At 44.8% G+C, this 22,500-nt stretch overlaps 2 protein-coding genes across 2 annotated transcripts in view; both read right to left on the bottom strand.

The window, feature by feature from the left end:
* Positions 1–13,547, bottom strand: part of bsna (bassoon presynaptic cytomatrix protein a) — a gene marked incomplete at its 3' end in the record, with an annotated part of 90,563 nt that extends 77,016 nt beyond the window's left edge. Inside the window, exon 1 of the mRNA XM_084070239.1 lies at positions 13,383–13,547. Coding sequence (XP_083926365.1) covers positions 13,383–13,481 — 99 coding nt within the window. The 5' untranslated portion in view covers positions 13,482–13,547. The remainder of the gene's footprint in view (positions 1–13,382) is intronic.
* The window catches only part of LOC311054215 (uncharacterized protein), a gene marked incomplete at both ends in the record, with an annotated part of 63,728 nt that continues 54,738 nt past the window's right edge, over positions 13,511–22,500 (bottom strand). Inside the window, 2 exons of the mRNA XM_084070093.1 lie at positions 13,511–13,691; positions 13,723–14,813. Of these exons, the coding sequence (XP_083926219.1) occupies positions 13,511–13,691; positions 13,723–14,813 (1,272 nt within the window). The remainder of the gene's footprint in view (positions 13,692–13,722; positions 14,814–22,500) is intronic.

The following is a 22,500-nucleotide window of genomic DNA, read 5'->3' as shown; positions in this document are numbered from 1 at the left end:
AGGGTGACCAGGTGACCAAGTGACCTGCCTTTTATCCAATGGCTGAGCAAAAAGCAGGGCAGGCTGTCATCAGAGGGCTGTGTTGATGTCAATCGAATTGCGCACACAAGGGTCAACAACCTTTCTTTGGTGTGTGACCCAGGTGGCACCTAAACCCTAACCTTTAACCTTACAAAAACTATGGCTAAACCTAACCATAACCATAACCTTACAAACACTACAGTATGCCTAACCCTAACCTTAACCCTAACCTCACAGTAACTATGCCTAAACCTAAACCTAACCCTAACCTTAAAAACACTATGCCTAACCCTAACCTTACAGAAACTATGCCTAAACCTAACCTCAGAACCACGTCCACCTGTGCAAAACACTGGGAAAAGAGAGAGTCCGAATCGTGTTCACTGCCTAGGCCGCACCCCATGGAGGGAATTAAAAGAAAAGAACATGCATTTTAATGGCAAAAGAAAATGCAGCTACAACATGGACTGGGTATCTAAATATCCTGCACATGCCAGCAGTTTACACATCTGTAGCCTATAAAAGACAATGCCTTGCTACTGTATATAGACGATGGATGTTCCAACAAGAAAGTTCAAGCATTGAATCAAGTTAGAACACAGTTAATTTACAAGCTTGTTTTAAAAGAAACGTTGAAAATGCGACATTGTAGCTCTATCCTGAACATAGGCTATCCTTACCGGTTTGAATATTTATAATACTATACTATTTTCCTGTGTAATATGTGTTTTAAGTCTGTTAAAATAACCAGAAACATTCCATACTATTTATTTACAGATTAATAACTATGTGCTATGCAGTAGGCTATATACCATCAAATATGAAATCAAGCCATTTAATAATAAATTAAAATGATAGATACCACCCACAATAATAAACAGTAAATATAGCTGCAAGCAGCGATAATACGGGGCCAGTGAATAGAGAGAGAGAGAGACATGGAAACGGAATAGATTGAAGAGAGAGAGAGTGACATGAAAACAATAGATTGATGAGAGAGAGAGATGGAAACATAATGGTTTGATTGGACATCTCAACCTACTGCCATTAACAGGATTCGAACTCTCAACCTTCAGACTAATAGGCTGCAACACTACCTATAGTGCTATAGCTTTGTCCGGGCTGATATTGTCTGTTGAAGATCATAAACTCTTGCCTTCTTTCATGAACCAAGCCCCTGTTTCACTAACACTAAGATCACTCGTTCACAAACCATTTACCAATGAAGAAATTGTACATCTCCTCAGAACCAAAACTAGTGAAAGTAGCCGATCTACAAGCTCACAAACCATGAAAAGTTGTGAGATTGTAGATCAGCTATTTTCAGATAAAGTATGTCATACGTTGAAAAAACGTACTCTCAAATATGCATTTCAGGTTATCTTTACCATTTGCACATGTATTCATTGATACAGTCATGTTGTTTGCAATTCAACTTAAATTAAGTCTGCATCAAGTGAGGCTTGAACTGGCGACCTTGAGATTGTGAGGCATTCATTTAAGGGAGACGCCATTGGCCCAACAGACAAGTAACTGTGAAAAAGGAGATCACACAGATGATACAGTTTCACGCAAATAGCTGAAAAATCCTGGGTTTAAGTGTTTTTCAAACTGCTCAAAATTGCGGACAATCTAAGGGCGGAGCTTAATGGTCAAGTCGATACGTGTGTTCCTCATGAGTCAAGGCACATGTGTAAGCAAGTTTCACGACTTTCGGCCAAACGAGGCATGACTTATGCCTGTTTAAAGTCTGCCTATTCAAAAAATTGCTATAGCGCCCCCTTTTGGCCAATTGGAGTGAGATTGGTTTCAGTGATATTTGGAATGACCCTGTACATTTCTGCAAAGTTTTAAAGAAATGTGAGTCTGCATTTATGTTTTAGGCACAGATGAATAATTTTCATAAAACTGTAATAGTTAAAATCTATCTCCTCCTGGGATTTTTGAGCAATCTGCACGAAACGTTTAACACTTGAACTTTGGACCACTGCCTACAAAAATTTCCAACGGATTTTCCATAAGTGAAAAAATGCAGAAGTTAGGAGCCAATGACTGTTTTACATATAATTCAAAATGGTGGGCGATCTAAAGGTCAGAGGTCAAAAGTCAGACCACAAAAGTTGTCGGGCATGAAGAGACGCATGTGTGTATCGAAGTTTCATGGTTGTAGGTCAAACAGGGCATGAGTTGTACCTGTTCAAAGTTGGCACTTTCAATTGAGTGCTATAGCGCCACCTTTGGACGAAAGATTGTGAGAATTATTTTTTGATCGTTTTTCATGACCATCTACCATATGGCCGAGTTTCGTAAAAAGCGACAGCACGGTTCAGCCAGAACTGCGAAAAGTGGCAGAAGAAAAAGAAGTGACAGAATACTGCCAATAACAAAACAGGTCCAGAGCTGAGCTCTGGCCCCGTAAAAATGTATAGCCATTTATAATGCTGAGAGTTAAAAGAACAAATTGGTTTCTAGCATCGAGGAGCTGCAGATGGTCGTGTTTTCCTTCACTGCGTCATGATTACGATGAGTCACTTGAGAAATAAGACGAAAGAGGAAGAAAAAGCAAACACGCATGCATGGGGGAGGAAAGAACTAAGTCTTTGCCTTCTTGCAGTTTTCCAACTCTGTGAATATTGCATGACCTCTAAAAAAGACTTGAGCGGACGGAGGGCTGAGAAGTGGAGTTGGGTGTGTTGAATAAGTCAAGAGATCAGGGTGGCACAGGCCTGCATCAGAGATGTGTGCATGCGCGTGTGTGTGCGTGTGTGTGTGTGTGCGACTGTGCGTGTGTGCATGTGTGCGTGCCTGTGTGTGTGCGACTGTGCGTGTGTGCATGTGGGCGTGTGTGCGTGTGTGTGTGTGTGTGTGTGTGTGTGTGTGTGTGTGTGTGTGTGTGTGTGTGTGTGTGTGTGTGTGTATGTGCGTGTGTGAGTGTGTGTGTGTGCGTGCATGCGTGTGAGTGACGGAGAGTATGAATGTGTACGTGCATGAGAGAGGAGAAAGAGCAAGTTGGAATAGTGGGGTTAGATAGTGAGTATGGCATGCATGCGTGCGTGGATGTGGGACGAGAGAGAGAAGGGGAGACAGGATTTTAACATGCTAGAGAAGTAGGGGTGAAATAAAGAGATGAAGAAAAAGGACAAAGGAGAGAAAAGAGGAGAGGAGAGGAGGTATTGTATTATTAATAACAGTCATGAGTATGGAGAGACATTTTGTCCATTAGGAGTTCAAACAGAACGTACTGTTATCTCTATTTCTGTTCCCCTTACCCTCAAAATATACAAACACAACTCAGTGCACCGTGATCTACTCCCCTCACCTCCTCTCCTTAAAGACGCACTCCACACACCGTGATCTACTCCCCTCACCTCCTCTCCTTAAAGACGCACTCCACCCACCGTGATCTACCCCCCTCACCTCCTCTCCTTAAAGACGCACTCCACCCACTATGATCTACTCCCCTCACCTCCTCTCCTTAAAGACGCACTCCACCCACTGTGATCTACTCCCCTCACCTCCTCTCCTTAAAGACGCATTTTTAATAATGTTTTTGTCTCTGTGAAAGCAGATCACGTGCCACACGTGACATGAAATTCAGGTACTGCGTTAAGCTCACCTGTGACACGTCAATCACATCCTCTTCAAAGGCTCTGATAAACATCTGACTTAACTGCAATGCTCCGCATAATGCATGATGACTGTATACTTACAGTACGTTTTAACAGCGGGCGACTCTCGGGCGATCGCGGGCGACATCGTCCAAAAGATAAAGAAAGTCTATGAGAGCCGGCAACTACTGGCGATCGGACGAAGTGGGCGGGGGGGCGATGAAAGATGGATTTTCTTTATCTTTAGGACGATGTCGCCCAGCGATCGCCCGAGAGTCGCCCGCTGTTAAAACGTACCGTTAGCCTCTGATTGGACAACAGACCCACATGACAGCAAGACTAGGAAGCAGAATTGGTAGGAAGTAAATAGAACAGACTAGAGCAGTGGTTCTCAAACTTTTTCATGTCAAGGACCCCAAAAATGATATGTATTTGGCTGCGGAACCACCCATCTCAAAAATGTTTCGTGCCAGGGATTTTTCAAAAATAGCAGATCTACAAGCTTGTATATCTGCTATTTTCTAATAGCCAAAGTATAAAATATGCGTGGTTGAAGTGGTTAAAATTATATATTGTGACGCTGTATTAACTCATTTTGCTGGGGACCCCCTGGTACCCCCCCCCCCCCCCCCAAGGACCCCTGGGGATCCCTGGACCCCACTTTGAGAACCAATGGACTAGAGTACGTGAAAGAACAAGCGTCAGCAGCTCTCGCGCGCGCATGCATATGTGTGTTCGCGCGCGAGCACGGCGCACTTGCTTCCCTCTGGAAAAGACAGTTTTATCGCTTTATTGCCTTCCAGATTTATGCTTCCTTGAAGGATGGAATCCCAAGGCAAATACAGCCGATCGTCTGTGGATAAACGAGAATCTAGGCTCAGTCAGTGGCCAATGTAGCGACATGTAGCGTCTTCAGACGCACACAGACGATGTTATTATTCTGTTAAAGTTTGCACAGAACACAACCTTTATTCTATCACTGCCTACATTGTAACATTATGGCATTTACATTGCAATTTAATGTATAACTTAGAGATTCTGATTATAATAAACAGACATTAAAAAGTGTATTCAAAATGTTGAGGCATAATTAGCCTAATATTGCACTTTTACATAGTCATACTGTACATGTGTGACCGAGATGTGTTTAATGTGTGACCTGAATTGTTAATGAGGGCACAGACAGAGCCAAGTTCAAGGTACTATGAAACTCCTTTATAGATGTTTTTTGGGTGATAAAAATACTTTTTGATCATTATTGATCAAACATTTATATTTCTGACCAAGTTTGGATGTGTGAACTTTAAGTCCTCTATTTCCTAGTTAATTCCTTGTGTTTTTAATGTTGTTTTTTAACTAGCCAGCTGGCTAATACGGGCACATTCCCTCAAAACCATCCCTAAATAGAGAGCATGTGTTCCTGCTTCTTTTAAAAGTCCCTGAATACTCTCAACTGTACTTTGTCCTGCACAGTAAACTCCTGGTAATCATTGTTAATTTAATTCTGCGAGTGATCTGGGTCAATTTTTACACCCTCTGTGTCCCCTAGGGGCTCACTGAGTAAGAGGGCATACCACATAAAAAAGGCCATAGAGCGTCTTGCAGCTGACCTGGGTTCAAATGCGACACAGGGCACTTTACTGCATGTCATCCCTCTTCTCTCTCGCCTTTCCTTTTAGTGCCTTCTCAGTTCCAACTGGTCTTTTTGACGCTTGGTCAGGGTACCTTTCGTGTCCGATGCTGATGCAAAAGACAGATCATAACTGATTCCAAACCATATCAGTATGCAAACAGGATGGCACTGAGTTGGCAGATACAGTATGGGCTTCGCGCCACCTGGTGCGGGCACTCGCTTGGCTGGCGCCTCACTCGGGCATGCCTCACGGGGCTTTGGCGCCGCATCTGACTCTGCATCTGTGGTGTTTTAACTTGTTTTGAACAAAGAATGTTCTTAATGGCAAAATCGCCTTGCTATCAGTCACGTCCGCATCTCATCACAGTCATGTGACTATCTGACTATCCGTAGCTTAGTAAGGCAAGGCTGTCTTGTAATCTGAAGGACAGTGGTTCGCCTCCCACTCCGCCCATGTTTACGTGTCGAAGTGTCAGACCACTCATCATGGCCATCTAAGCAGCCATCATCAGCTGGGTGAAGCTGAAAACTGAATTTAACCCTGCATGATTAATAAAGGTACAAAAAAGTAAATAATGGAGACGACTGACGTAATATTATCGACGTCATAGTACTGGTGTCATACAATTATTAGAGCCTGTATTGTTACACTCTCTGAGTTAAATTAACACTGCAGATTTTACTGTGTGCTGCCTGTCATCTCTATACTTCTTCTTTAATCTCCAAATACTGAAATGTGAATCACACACTCCTCATGTCCTTCCCTCATCCCCTAATATCATGTCCTCGTTCCCTACTCCACGTACTGTATCTCTTGAACAATCCTGTCTGCTGATTGCCCTGAGCCGTACACAGTAAAATACTGAGTGTCAATTTAACGCTTATAAAAATTGTGTATAGTACTGTACATCTGCCATTATTTTCCAAGAACAGCAACCTGTCTAGGGATGGGACGATATGAAAATGACACAAATAATTGTGATTAACAATATTATCGCGATAATCAAAATACGCTTAAAACTTAAAATGGCACTTTTGTTTGCCATCCCTATGGGGAGGAACCTTCGCCAAAAATAGCCTCGTAGAGCTTGGTAAATGAATTTGTGTAGTGTGAAATAAGAGCGTACCAAATGCGCTCTTTACAGGTCCATTTTATCAATTACAGAGGGGTTAAGTGGTACTGAATTTGCAGCTCAACAAAAGATAATTTATCCTAGTGTATGAGGACAATTTCACTATCAATTTAAATCTCTGCTATACGATAATTGTGAGCGTTTTTTTATCAAGATAAACGATAACAACGATTATCGTCCCATCCCTAAACCTGACACACCCCAAAGAGGGTCTTTGAGTATCTTAATGCTTAACTATCTTACAGTAACTGGAGTGTCTGTTCAAATATAAAATCAGTGTCACATGAGTCCCTGTGTTTTTACCATCACAGCTGGCATTCTCTAACTATAATGTGTCTGGATTTTCACATGTCTGTGATATCAATCAACACATTTCTGTCTCCCGATTATAGAACTACAGGTGTAACTCACTACATCATGTGCGCACACACACACACACACACACACACACACACACACACACACACACACACACACACACACACACACACACACACACACACACACACACACACACACACACACACACACACACACACACACACACAGGCTGTGCAAAAGCTTTTATTTTCTGTACCGTTACGCCTGATTTATGCTTAGGTGCATGTGGTTGTCTCACATTGAAATAGCAGGATCTAAAAGCTCACAATTAAATGTGTTGCAACGTGTCACATTGTGAGCTTGTAGATCCTCTATTTTCAGTGTGCAAGACAACTAAGTATAACTCAGGCTTTATATGCTCTCACCAAGTCAAGGCAAGGAGGAGTGAACACATAAAATGAAGTAGACTGCAATTATTACTGCATACAGAAAAGGAAAAGCACAGCATTGTGCATAATGTTTGTGACTACAAGTTCCCAGTCAGAATTCCTCGACAGACTGCATGGGAAAATCTGAAACTTATAAACGCATTAGAATCCTCAGTGTTCATTTAAGTCTCAGAAAATTAATGCTTAAACCCTGTATGTATACTTTGCAGACTGGCGTCCCCCATGGGTCTACTACTGTACTATGTTAGTGTGGACTTCACTGCATAAACCCATCCATATCAAAACAAATACAACATGAGTCATCACATGTGGATTGACTACAATCGCCTATTAACGGCATTAGAATTTGACTGTGTGTGTGTGTGTGTGTGTGTGTGTGTGTGTGTGTGTGTGTGTGTGTGTGTGTGTGTGTGATTCTTAACATGAGAAGTGAGACATCTGTTCAGTGCCGCCTGTACTATTTCCAGATAATGACAAAATTTGCGCCTGCACACACACACACACTCTCTCTCTCTCTCTCTCTCTCCCTCTCTCTCTCTCTCTCTCTCTCTCTCACATACGATAACATACAAAGACACCATGCGCACACGCCTGCCAAACAGATTACACCCTTTACATTCACACCGCATATTACTAGCATGTGACATGTGTTAGTCAGCCTACGGACTTACTTAATAGTAATAATTACACAAACAGAGACATGCATGCACACACACTGTCTCTCTTTCTCTCTCTCTCTCTCTCTCTCTCTCTATCTGACACATGTGTAGAATCACAAATGCAGTGATGTACACACTTGCACACAATATATCACACATGCAATGGAAAAAAGACCACTACTGCGCACGCACGCACGCACGCACGCACGCACACACACACACACACACACACACACACACACACACACACACACACACACACACACACACACACACACACACAGACACACACACACACACACACACACACACACACACAAAAAACTAAACCTAACCCTATTACATGGTTCCTCTTTAATTATTATTTGAAAAACATTTCAAAATAGTGAAAATTGTCGATCTACAGGCTCATTGATTTACGGAGAAAAAAAAACGTAAAGTTGAGTTGGGAAACGTGAGGTTTGGGCAACAAGTTGACTAGGGGGTGTGTGTGATAGGTAGAACAGAAGGCGCGGCAAACACAAGACAAACACAAGACAGGTGTGTAGGGAAAGGCAGGCTGGGGGAGGGCTACAAGAACACAGGGAAAGAGTACACCGACAACCAAACACTCCCAAACATAAACCTATTCCGTGAACATACTGTTAGTCACTCCAACACCCACACCCACACACACACACACACACACACACACACACAGATGCAGTAATCCTAATAATGGTTGTGACATCGGTGCTGGCAGCTGTGAAAGTCTGACTGACATACAGGACAGAGGATGGCCTCATTCACTCATTCACCTGGACGCACGCACGCACGCATGCATGCACAGAATACATTCATCGACATATGGCATGCACACAAACACTGACATGCACGCACACAGACACGCATGCACGCGTGTGTGCGCGCATTCACACACACACACTTTTGAAATCTAAAGAAGAAAACACATTAACACTCATTAATGTTTGATGCCTTCAGTCTAAATGGCGCCCCTCTCTTTCTCTCTCTCTTTCTGTGTGTGTGTGTGTGTGTGTGTGTGTGTGTGTGTGTGTGTGTGTGTGTGTGTGTGTGTGTGTGTGTGTGTGTGCGCGCGCGCGCGCGCGCGCGCGTGCGTGCGTATGTGTGTGTGCGATCAGAAATAACATAAAAGAGAGAATAGCTCAATGGTTGCTGATGCAAACAGGCAGCACATGATGACACACTATGACTCATCCACAGACACACGTACTGAACTGTGCACATGATAACATGCACCTGCTTCTCTCTGACTCAGTTCAACTGAAATGAAGTGCTTCACTGACCGTTATATACAGAAGAAACTGCCATGTAACTCAACTACAGTAACACACACACACGCCCGCCCGCCCGCCCGCCCGCCCACCCACCCCCACACACACACACACACACACACACACACACAGGGAATCATGTCACTGGACAGATGTACAGAGAGGAGAGGGGGAAGAAGGGAATTTACAAACAAGGGAAGAATACCAGAAGACAGCGAGTGAGGAATGAAGGATCCAGGACTTATCTTAATGAATTAAAAGTTATTTTAACCATTCTGTATGGTAGAATATGTTAATACAAATGTATAACACGGCTTGGTTGAATGCTTGATTCTGATTGATCAATCACTGAATTCAGCGGTGTGTTATTTCTGGATAATGACCGATGAGCTCAATAACAGACCAGTGTCTAATCAAAGGCTCCGAGCACCTGCTGCATTGCTTGATTTTGTGCTGTATCCAACATGCCATGTAAACAAACACACAATGTAATTTACAGCTAAACATTGCTCTCAAGAATGTTTTTGAAAACATTTGAAGCGAGAAATAGACAATGCAGTAACCGAAAATGTATTCTATTTGATCAACACTTCCTGTTGTTTTGCGAGGAGACCGTTTTGCGCTGGACGGACGGCCGCACCTGGCATAAATGAATGGAATACTTTCATTACCGTAAACAAGGAAATACTTATATTTACTTATATATCTTATATATTGGTTCAAAGTTTGTCCTGATCAATAATTCGCTCAACCTCAGATCCAACGCCTGGCTGAGCTACTCTGTGCCCTCTCTGCCCACTGAGGCTGGCGAAAAAAGCCTATTTAATTTTGGACCGTGGGCCTGGAACGACCTACAATCCAGACTCAGACTGCCTTCTTTGGTTTCTTTCAGAGGTTTTAAAAGGATGGTAAAGGAGAGGTTTACCAATTGCTGCACCTGCCTCGACATTTGGCTCATAGTGGTTCTATTTGCGTTCTCAGGGTTGTATAGTATTTATTGGATTGTTTTTATTCAGATTTGAATGCATTACTGTAGGTATCTTCACTTAATGTATATAGTCATTATGTATGTCTGTTTTGTCTGGCTTTATCATTGTTAAGCATGGAATGTGTGTAACTGCCTCTTGGCCAGTGCATATAGAGTCTCAATGTATTTTTACTGGTTAAATAAAGTGTATATACTGTATATCTACACATCAGCAGTGATTGGAGGTAGGTGGTCTCCCTACTCTAACATTGATACACTTAGACCCTGGTGTCAGGTACCTGCTGGTTGACAAGTACTACTTCCTGAATTTCATGAGCACAATGTTTCCCATGGCCATGCAGGGATTCCCTCTTGCAAGAGCGGTACATACAACGTATGGATTGTAGCTTTAAGGAATGACAGATAGAAAGGGGTAGATGGAGCGGTGATAACTGTCATCCCTACTTAACATTACATACTAAATCTGTCTCTCTCTATTTATATAAAAACACCTCAATGCTCTGAATTATTCATTCATGAAGCTCCATGCTCTCTGCCCTTCTCCAACTGTACTCTCTTTATATATATATCTCTCTCTCTCTCTCCCTCTCACTCTCTCTCTCTCTCTCTCTCTCTCGCTCTCTCTGCAGGCTGGAGGCTACTGTACACGTGTTTCAGCTCTGCATGTCAGAGCTCTTCACAGTCTCTCTCCGTCCTTCACCATCTTTCTACTTCCCAATTCATTCCTCAATTCCTCCATGACATGACATGACATGACATGACATGACATGACATGACATGACATGACATGAAGATGACATGACATGAAGATAAAATTAGATGACCTAAGATGAAATTGTAAAATTATCATATAAAAAACTGTGATGAATTGAGATGACATGACATGACATGACAATATGAGATAACATACAATGAATTGAGATGACACGAGATGACACGAGATAAGAAGATAATAAGCCCTGTGGGGAAATATCACTCTTTCATCTTCCCTCTCCCTCTGTTATCCATCTGCCTGGTTTTCCTCACTCTACACAGCCTGGGGCCTCAGTGTTCAGTGCACAAACATATGCAGGCACGCAGGCACGCAGGCACACAAACACACACACACACACACACACACACACACACACACACACACACACACACACACACACACACACACACACACACACACACACACACACAGACCTTGTGACAGTTTTAATGCGGTAGAATTTGACCAACTCTGTCACGTGCACGCGTGTGTGAAAGAGCTCTCTCTGTATACTTGTATATGTTACAGTACAAGTGAGAAAAACGGAACGGGGCGTGCCCGTTTTCCTGGCACGGGAGGCCGGGGCCGCCCCCCCGAGGGAGACGAAACGCCTCTAATGACATAGCTTTTGGTATTTTTTCAAAATGTATTTTTATCCCTCGATTTTTGTAACCCATTTTTTCCACCCAGTGCCAATTGCCTAAGCTGTAATCCTGGGCACTACTCTCCCTCTGCCAGCCTGGGGCCCCGAACTGAGCTCATGCTTCCTTCAATGCTTGAGAAGTGAGCAGGCCGCTTCTTATCACCTGGCAGGGGCAGTTTCCCCGATAGGACGTAGCGCGTGGAAGGAACACGTTATTCCAACCAGTTCCTTTCCCCTCCATCAGGCGCCTCTGCTGAGACCAGGATTACTGCATTTTTTTGTGAGGGTACCTACCCTAGGGGACACGGGGAGAACATGCAAACTCCACACAGAAAGGCCCTTTCACCAACCCCATCTAGGTTATGGGCACTGATGGAGGAGAGAACACGCCCCCAGGACCTAGGACCTTCTAGCTGTGAGGCGACAGCGCTACTGACTGCGCCACCGTGCCCCTTTTTGTAGTGTTAGATTTTATATAAGAGAAAGTCGAGCTGCATCCCGTCTGGTGAAATGTGTACATGTATGTGTTTGGAGTAATATGAACAGATAATGTGTAATATTGTGATTGAAGCACTATTAGGAATGACTACTAGGCCTATTGCACAATAAAATGAAAAAGTAGTGGAAATAGCCAATCTACAGTTTAACCGCTTAAACCCTATATGGTTGACCAGTCCCTCGGGGCTCTATACTAGTGTATTTTCTACGTTATGAGCTTGTCGATAGGCTATTTTCAGCGAAAGCTTTCCCCATAATACGGATGCTGGCGTTTAAGTGGTTAAGATCACAATGCGCTGCAAAGCGACAGCATTACGGGGAATGCGGTTATTGTCCCAATCCTATCCCCTTGTCTTTCTCTGTCTCTCACCACATTTTCCATATTTTGTAACTTGAAAAGGAAGTTTTAAGTTCTGTCCTTGAGACACCCTGGTGTATTTTGTTGAACGCTGCAAGTCTTCTTTAAAGTATCCAATTAAATGAGTGAGATCAGTGTAACTACAGATAAGAGTGATATGGGATAACTAATTAACAACAGAACATTTTAAAGCAGAAACATGAGAATAAGTTGGCTTAATCAGCATCCATAACTTATTAACAAATTCAATCAGAATTATGAGTAATCTGATTTATTTAACGAGGATTAGGATCGATTACATGGAATACATTTAATTAAACTGAGAGTAAATTCAATTAGGAGCATATTAATGAGATTGAAATGACAGGATGAGACTTAATCTGACTCATTTGACTGAGGTCAATAGGTTACTAAGTGACAGTTCCAACTGAAACGCAACTGAAACACAATAACAAGGAATGGGAGACGCACACGCGCGCGGTGAGAAATAGAGAGACAGAGAGAGGGAGAGAGTAGAATAGGGAGATTTCCAAGGACAGGTATGCCAATAGGGAGAGAAGGGAAGATAGTACATAGTAGTAGAGGTTATGGGAAAGCGAGGGAGAGTAAACAAGAGAAAATGTGTGGGAGGGAAGATACACTTAATGGAAGAAGAGATAGAGAACAAATGACAGAATGGTAAAGATATGGCAGTCAGAGAGGTGGGAAGCAGAGCGAGAGAGAGAGAGAGAGAGAGAGAGAGAGAGAGAGAGAGAGAGAGAGAGAGAGAGAGAGAGAGAGAGAGAGAGAGAGAGAGAGAGAGAGAGAGTGAGTGTGGGTGGAAAGATAAATGTAAGGTCTGGGGTCAGACTGAGGCAGTGGAAAACCATTGTTTGAGTTACTATTGATTGTCTGGATGGAGATGACTGGATGGAGTGTGTGTGTGTGTGTGTGTGTGTGTGTGTGTGTGTGTGTGTGTGTGTGTGTGTGTGTGTGTGTGTGTGTGTGTGTGTGTGTGTGTGTGTGTGTGTGTGTGTGTGTCTTACCTCCACCCGGTGTGGTGCGGGGTTGAAGCCACACAGGTTGCACACCTGGGTGTGACACTGCGTACAGCTATTGTAGTTGGGTGGGTCAGAGCTGCCCATGTTGAGCTCTGTTTTACACAGAGGGCAGTTCACCTTGGGCTTCTCAGGCTCTGGGGCAGGGACCTGGGCAGTAGGCTTGGACTCCTGCTGCTGTGGTTGTGGCATCTTTTGATGATGCGCAGTCGACTGTTGAGGCGGCTGTCCTTGTTGTTGCTGTGGCCCTTTTTGATGATGTGCAGGCGACGGCTGCGGGGTCGGCCCTTGACTGTGCTGCGTGGGCTGGTGCGGTTGTTGTTTTTGCGTTGGAAGGTGAGAGCCGCCCGCTTGAGGTGGGGCATGGGGACCCCCCATCCCGAATGGTTTGGCACCAGGGGGGCCCTGTTGCTGTCTGTTTTCTGGACTTGCGTTGCTGAATATGACTTTCCCTCGGGCGGGGCTGGGCTGGGTGGAGGCTGTGGTCAGAGGCTCTACATTGATGAGGGTGCTAGCCTCTTTGAGCAGCGACGCCCCGAAGCCAAACAGTTTGGTCAGGCCATCCTGAGCCGGGGGAGGGGCCTGACTCTGGGGCCGATGAGCCGGAGATGACCCGGCGCTCCGTGTCTGGTCATGCAACCGAGAGGTGGCAGGCTGGTGCATCGGGGAGCCTCGACCCAAATCGGGCTGGGATGGAGCCTTGGCCATCCCAGGGAGGGGCACAGCACCAGGATGGGGAATCCGGGGTCCGCCGGGCTGGCTGGGGCCAACCCTAGGCCCAATAGCATTACCTGGAGCTCCAGGACCTCTCTGGGAGTATGGGTCGGACCTCATCCCCTGCTGGGAGGGCCCTGTCTGGGATTGAGGCCCCCCGGGGCTTGGGTGTCTCTGCAGGCCCGGGGAGGCCTGAGGTTGAGCCTGGGGCTGGACTTTGGGCCCTGTCTGGGAGGGAGGGTACTGCTGGGGCTGGGACTGTGGAAATTGCTGGGGCTGGGACTGTGGAAATTGCTGGGGCTGGGACTGTGGAAATTGCTGGGGTTGGGACTGGGGATACTGCTGGGGATGAGTTTGGGAAAATGGCTGGGATTGGGAGTAGGGTTGTGCCTGGCTATAAGGCTGACTATGAGGAGGCTGTTGGGGCTGTGTTGGCTGGGGTTGTGGCTGGGCTTTGGGCTGGACCTGGCTGTAGGGTTGACTATGCTGTTGCTGTTGTGGCTGGGTTGCCTTGGATTGTGGCTGGACTTTGGGCTGGGTCTGTGCCGGTTGAGCTGGCTGGGGTGTGGGCTGCTGAGGCTGGACGATGGGCTTGGCTTGGTGGGACGGGGAGTGGATCTGTTGCTGGCTCTTGGAGCGAGGTGTGGTCATGTCAATACCCAGAGCCCTCTGCATCTGACAGTTCAGGCACAACCACTCCTGGACCTGCAGTGACACAGAAACACACAATTACTAAAAAGTTGCAGACAAAACCGAGACTGATTGGTGGTGGTGGTGACGGATGAGTTGTCTAGAAGAAGGTCTGTCTGTCTGTCTGTCTGTCTGTCTGTCTGTCTGTCTATCTCATCCTCTCACACAAATGTCAGAGTCATGCATCAGATTTCAGAGAGAGAAATAAGAGAAATAAATAAACACACACACACACACACACACACACACACACACACACACACACACACACACACACACACACACACACACACACACACACACACACACACACACACACACACACACACACACACACACACACACACACGGGATGTCATTTGGGATAGGTATCAGCTGTGTCTGTCAGTCAACCAATTTCAAGAGCAAACCGAGAGCTGGTTAGAGCTTATCACAAATGATGTGCTTGTTTTACTGCTGAGCTGTAATCAAGCAGTTACAGAGAAAGCAACATTAGCCTGTGGAGTGTGGACCAACTGATTGCTGAGATGAAACCATAAACCGACACACACATGCAGGACGCGCACACACACACACACACACACACACACACACACACACACACACACACACACACACACACACACACACACACACACACACACACACACACACACACACACACACACACACACGTGTGTGAAAGCGCATGCTCAGTAATACGGCATCTAACGATAAGAAACGTCACCCTTCCTCTCCTCTTCCTCTCCTTGTCTCTCCCTCCCTCCTCCAGATGAGATGTGATGATAGTCCCTCATGAGCAGACCTTGCATCTCTGCCTAATATTCCCATTAATAGAACACACACACACACACACACACACACACACACACACACACACACACACACACACACACACACACACACACACACACACACACACACACACACACACACACACACACACACACACACACACACACACACACAAAAAAGGTGCCGACCCCCCATATAGAACTGTATCAAACTGTGCTTTGATCTACTTTGGTCCTACATTCACTCTACAGCTCTGCATCCATGCGGGATCCACACGTAAAAATACTCAGCGTTAACTCTGATGGCCCCGTAAAATAACATTTTTACACTCTCAGCCAACAACCTGTACTTCATCATACGCTGAATAGCGAAACTAGCAAATCTGCTATTTCCGCAATAAATAAATGAAAACAAATCCTTGAAAATGCTGATTTGTTTTCTATTTGCCCAAAATTCCAGGGTTAATATGGTTAATACTACACAGGATTCTTGCTGTGCATATGGCAGCAAAACATAACCCACCAAGCTAGCTTGTTAGCATAAACTGTGCAATTCTATTCTGCCATTCTGTCTCCGACAGCAGACACTTCTTCACAACCTCCCTGTCACATACCAAGGTGGCGAGACAAAATAACACACACACACACACACACACACACACACACACACACACACACACACCCACACACGTATGCTCACCCATCGCCTGTGTCACGCGAGGTGCTCGCACACTGGTCCTTGGAAACCGTTTCGGGATGATGTGGGAAACGGGGGGAAGGAATATGGAGCAATGTCTGTGTCGGTCACGTACCCCAACTAAGCATTTCCTCCTCTGCCCGGACGCCGTCCCATCATGCTTTGCTGTCCTAACGTTCCCTAGCTTGACAGAATTACTGATCCCGCTTTCTGTTATGTCAGCGCCTGCTGCTGCTGCTACTGCTGCTTACAGCCTGACATCTCCTCTGCTCTCCTCCTGTCCCTCCCTCCCTGCTTCCATTCCTTTGTAGCCTTCCCACTCCTCACTATATCTGCTGCTCTCCATTTCTCTATCCCCCTCTCCCATATGTGGGTCGCTTGAGCAGGCGAGAAAGGAGGGAGATTTGAAAGTATAATATCCCGGTTCAGGCTCCGCCCAACTCTGTCCTGCCATGATCACTAATGAGAGACACACAGAGAGGGGGGGGACCCACTTTTCTCTCGACACACAGAGACCAAATGAGAGATAACAAGAGGGATGGGAGGAAAAGAGGGCAGGGTTCAGCTATGGTGAGGAAGGATGTATGGGAGAGAGAGAGGGAAGGGAGGGAATTGAGGAAAGGGAAAGAGGGAGGGAGGCAGTGAGTCTGAGGCAAAGAGAAGGATGGATGGATGGATAGTTTATTAATTAAACGGACAAGGACTGAACAGGGAGAGGGATCAGTAAATGAGGGATGGATAGAGAGAGAGAGAGACGGATGGAGACAGTGAATGAGGGATGGAGGGAGGGGGGGGGAGAGGGAGACAGGCAATGATGGACAGAGAGAGAGTGAATGAAGGATGGATACAGAGAGAGTGAATGAGGGATGGATAGAGTGAGAGTGAGAGGTGGTTGGAGAGATTGAATAAGGGATGGATGGAGGGAGTGAGTGATGGATGGATGGACGGACAGACAGACAGAGAGACGGAGAGAGATGGATGGAGAGAGGGAGTGAAAGATGGATGGACAGAGAGACAGAGGGATGGATGGATTGAAAAGGAGGGGCTGTCGTTAATATGCTGGCAACTCATCACACGGCACACGCGAATATGGCAAAATGGCATCTTGCGAGTTCAAATCCCACCCTCCAGGGAAAATCTTGGTTCAGGAATGCAAATGAGAAATGCAGCTCTTCTTCCCCAGCTACAGTCAAAGTGCCCTTGAGCCAGGCACTTAAACATATACCTGCTCAGAAGCCTGCAGTGGATGTGTTGTGAATGTGTGTGCTGTAGAAATGGAAGTGAAGCAGGGCTGTATATGGAGAAATAAAAAGTTTTTCATATAGTCCTGTTTTAGAAGAGGCAAAGAGGCCAATACACACCCCTTTTTGAATTTTATTCTCTACTGAGTCAGACAGTGCAATACGTAAATAGTTTAAGGGAAATGGCAGAGAAGGATCTACTGGCATTTGACCCTGAAGTCAGCAGGGGTGTATGTCACGGGGGTGACAATTTACGTTTCTGCTGGTACTGTAGGTGCTCGTACTGTGTTTGGGAATTTAATTTATTTTATAGGTGAAGGTGGAAGAGAGTAAACTATGCTCTACAACTGCATTAACACTGGACACAATTAAATTGCAGGAAACACATCACTGTTGCATTCACACCGGTAGTCTCTCGAGGCCAGACTGTTGACTCACAGAATTTTCAAATGCTTCCGTCATACAGTCATACAGCAGCAGAATCGTTGAAAATGATCCCCTCCACTTTCATTTCGTCTTTGCAGTCACTTAACTTTGTCCTACTGTAAATCAAAAGAGTCGAAGCATATATAGCTCGCTGCTTAGCAGAAATGGAAATTCTAAAATATATTTTGTGAGCGATAATTACAAACAGATGGCAGCTTCCTTTCTCTGCTTTCAGGAGGTGTAGTTCCAGACTCTATATAGCATTCAGAGATTGTGGAATAGTTGTCTTGGCTACGCGAGACTACAAAGGACGTGATATTTTAGCTTGAAGTGATATTTCCCCCACACACCCACTAGCTGACTGTCACTCTGTTTGCTTCAGCAAAATCATGTGAGGTTTTTCATGTTAAGCGAATCACGCTTTTCACGCTGCACCAGCCAAAAGAGAATTTATTCTTGCTTCTTTACTTTGACTCAACATTGAATCGCGTAGCTTAAAAATATATGTGATCTCTTGAGTATAAAAATGTACCATTTTTACACTCGTCTTTACACTCTCACCACTTAAAGGGATATTTCACTTTCAAAAAGTGAAAGTTTAAGTTTTAAATTGAAAAAACACGGCCCCCTCAGGCATTAGGAGGGCAGGATGAGTCACTAGAACCAAGGACGGGTGTTTTTGATGAATCTAACATGGTTAAAATGAAGTTTGAAGTTACAATGGGTTTGTATAGGAAGGGGCGTGTCTGATAAAATGAATATGAAATATCTAAATAATGAATCAAGCAACTTAAAAACTGTCTGGGGGGTTCAAAAAGGCCTGAGTAGATGATAAAATGACCAAAAGGTTTTTTGAAAGTGAAATATCCCTTTAAGCCCTAATGCAAGTCGTCTGGCTTTCACTTTTACTTTATGACTTTCGACTTCATGAGAATCGACCTACCGTCTGGTTGTCATAGGGGCGTGTCGCATAATTCCTAATTCACATCCGGTACACGGGTTGGTTAAACAACTAAAGGAAATAAGCAAGGGATAATTGATGGCAAGCCGGTCAGTGTTGAGAAATAAATCCAGACAGGGTGATGAAATCCTGACGCGGAGTGTAGAGATTTAATCACCCTGAATCCCGCTTATTACACGGCTACTTAATACATTAATAAATTGACCCAAAAGTAAGAACAAGGTACCTTGCAAGTATTTCATTGCAAGGTTAATGAAAGTATTTCATTAATTTATGCCAGGTGCGGCCGTCCGTTCAGTGCAACACGGTCGCCTCGGAAAACAACAGGAAGTGTTGATCAATTAGAATACATTTTCGGTTACTGCATTGTCTATTTCTCGCTTCAATGTTTTCAAAAACATTCTTGAGAGCAACGTTTAGCTGTCAATGTCATTGTGCGTTTGTTTACATGGCTGAAATGTTGGATACGGCACAAAATCAAGCAGCGCAGCAGGTGCCCTGAGCCTTTGATCAGACAGCGGTCTGTTATTGAGCTCAGCGGTCATTATCCAGAAATAACACACCGCTGAATTCAGTGATTGACCAATCAGAATCAAGCATTCAACCAAGCCGTGTAATAACAGGAAGTAAATTTGTCTGGAGGGGAGCTTTAACCACCAGGATTTCAACTGACTCCAAATGTTCCTCCTCCACCAACCAGATAGGTCAGCATGTACTGAGCTGGGTGCGTACGTTTCTCTGCTTCGTTTTGAGGCAAGTTGCAAAAAGGAAATTACCTCCACTGAATAATCAGTGGACTGAATAATAACATTGGAGATCCGAATGTAGCTCTAATAGAGGTGGAAAGACCTGGATGGTGTCATCTCAACTACTGGTACAGATCTTGGTTATGAGGTTTACCCACACACGCACACACTCATCTCAACTACTGGTATAGATCTTAGTTATGTGGTTTACCCACACACACAAAGCGCGCACACGCGCGCGCGCGCACACACACACACACACACACACACACACACACACACACACACACACACACACACACACACACACACACACACACACACACACACACACACACACACACACACACACACACACACACACACACACACACACACACACACACACACACACACACACACACACACCCTTAAGATTTTAAGGATTTCCAACATATTATACATCAAGAAATTTGCTTTCATCTCACGCTTACCCTAGGAAGCTAAGCTCCCATCAAACCTGCAAGCCTCTCTCTTAATAATCAGTCACTCCATATGCACTCATACACATTCTCTCTTTCTGTCTCTCTACCTCTCTCTCATGGATGTGCCAAAACACAAAAAAAAACAGATTTCAAGACCTTAAGTATAGTACATACTGTAGGCTATACCTTTGATACAGTATTACTATTTACCTCATCTCTCTGTACCCTATTTCTGTCACACATACACACAGAGAGAGAGAGAGAGAGAGAGAGAGAGAGAGAGAGAGGAAAGAGAGAGAGAGACCACCCTTCATAACAGTGCTATTGCAGGAAAAGAAAAAAAGAAAACACAACTCAAGCAACAAACCTTGATAAGATGGGATATTTCCTGTGACTGTTGCACACGAAGGGTAACATGGATACAAAAGCACACACAAACACACATACACACACGTCACCAGGTCACCAGGTCACCAGCTGTCATTATAAAATATTAATGTCACAGGTCTGAGAATGCTACTACTGGTGAAGAGAGAGGTCACTCTGTTGGCCACACTGATCACCTACAGTATAAGAGATACAAACATTACAAACTGCAATACAACACTATTTGAATGTGTGCGTGTGCGTGTGCGTGTGCGTGTGCGCGTGCGCGTGCGCGTGCGTGTGTAGATAGATGTTAACCACATGGACCCTAGTATCATTATTCTGAAGTAGAGTTCTCAAATTCTGCCCAAACCCGACCCTACCCGACCCAACGTTTTCGGGCCGGGACGAAAATGAACGCTAATTAGTCGGGCTGGGCAGAGCCGAGCCGTGCCGAGCCTTGGGTTCCATGAAAAAAAAAAGTATATAATATAATTTTCTTTTTGTTGTCTCCGCCAGGCCGAAAGGCATGGCGAGAGAGTATGTTTTACCCCCTGTCCGTCCGTCCGTCCGTCCGTCCGTCCGTCCGTCCGTCCGTCCGTCCGTCCGTCCGTCCGTCCGTGTGTCCGTGTGTCCGTCATTCGATCTGTCTGTGTACAGCTAATCTCCGGCACTGTTGGCTTGCTCGCAGCCAAACTGTGCACACACAGTCCCTGGATACCAGAGCAGAACCTCTGCCCCAAATTTCTCACAGGGGCCTGTTATAGCGCCACCAGGAGGCCGATTTGTGCAAAACATATTTTTTGACAGTACTCCTACAGATTTTGTCCAAAAATCCCACAAATCGGTACACAGTATCTCTATAGTCATTAAACGAAACGGGTCTTTCAGATTTCTCATATTCCATCCTGATTGGCTAAAAATGCCTTCCAAAGTTTGCAGGAGTGCACCGTTTTGAACAAAATGCCTCAAATCATGAACACAGCATGCAATTTCCTTGAAATTTTGCACGCTCATTTCCATTAGGCCAAGGAAGAACTAACATTTGAAAAATTTCAAATCAGCCTCATGGTGGCGCTATAACAGGCCGATTCGTGTTTTTACCTATAAGTGCACCGATCTGTGTAAAACTTTGTATGCACACTCCCTATAGGTCAAGGAAAAACCTTTGACCTGCCTTTTTCACATCTGCCTTTTATAGCGCCACCAGGAGGCCGACTTGTGTAAAACACATTTTTTTATACTACTCCTTCCAATTTTATCCAAATTTCACGCAAATCGGTACACATGATCTCTATAGTCATGTGATCACGACGGATGTGTTTGATTTTTCATATTCCATACTGATTGGCTAAGATTGACATCTAAAGTTTGCATTATTGGCTTGTTTTGAACAAAATTCTGCAAATCATGAACGCACCGTCCAATTGCGCTCAAACTTTGCTCGCACATTCACACTATGTTGAGGAACAAATGCCAACCTTTTAACATTGGCCTGTTATAGCGCCACCAACAGGTCTAATTTAGCGAAACACATGTTTTTAACAAAAGTTCTCAAATCATGAATGCAGTCAGTGTCCGATTGTCGTGCAAGGCCTAAGAAGAAATGGCACCCTTTTCACGTTGGCCTATTATAGCGCCACCAGGAAGCCACAATAGCCTACCTGACCTGGCGGAGACCTGTGCTCCGAGGAGCACTTTTTCTAGTTTGTTATTTTTTTCGGGTTTTCGGGCCTAACATTATGGTAATTGTTCGGGCCGGTCCAGTTAGGGCCAGGCATTAATTTTCAGGGCCGTTGAGAACTCTATTCTGGAGTGAAAATTCAGCGAAAATAGCAGATCTACAAGCTTACCGACCTGTTACATCGGCTGTTTTGCAAAGACCTTCGGGAAAGTACTCAACCCCAGTACTTGAGTCAAAGTAAAAAGCTAAAGGCAACTGAAACCTACATTTTATTAGGCCAGTTCTTACACTTCTGGAGATCTTGTGTGCAGTGGTTTCCAACC

This window comes from Gymnoscopelus microlampas, assembly GCF_963454915.1.
Source record: "Gymnoscopelus microlampas genome assembly, chromosome: 10".
Lineage (NCBI taxonomy): Eukaryota > Metazoa > Chordata > Actinopteri > Myctophiformes > Myctophidae > Gymnoscopelus > Gymnoscopelus microlampas.
This window is presented reverse-complemented; position numbering and strand designations above follow the sequence as displayed.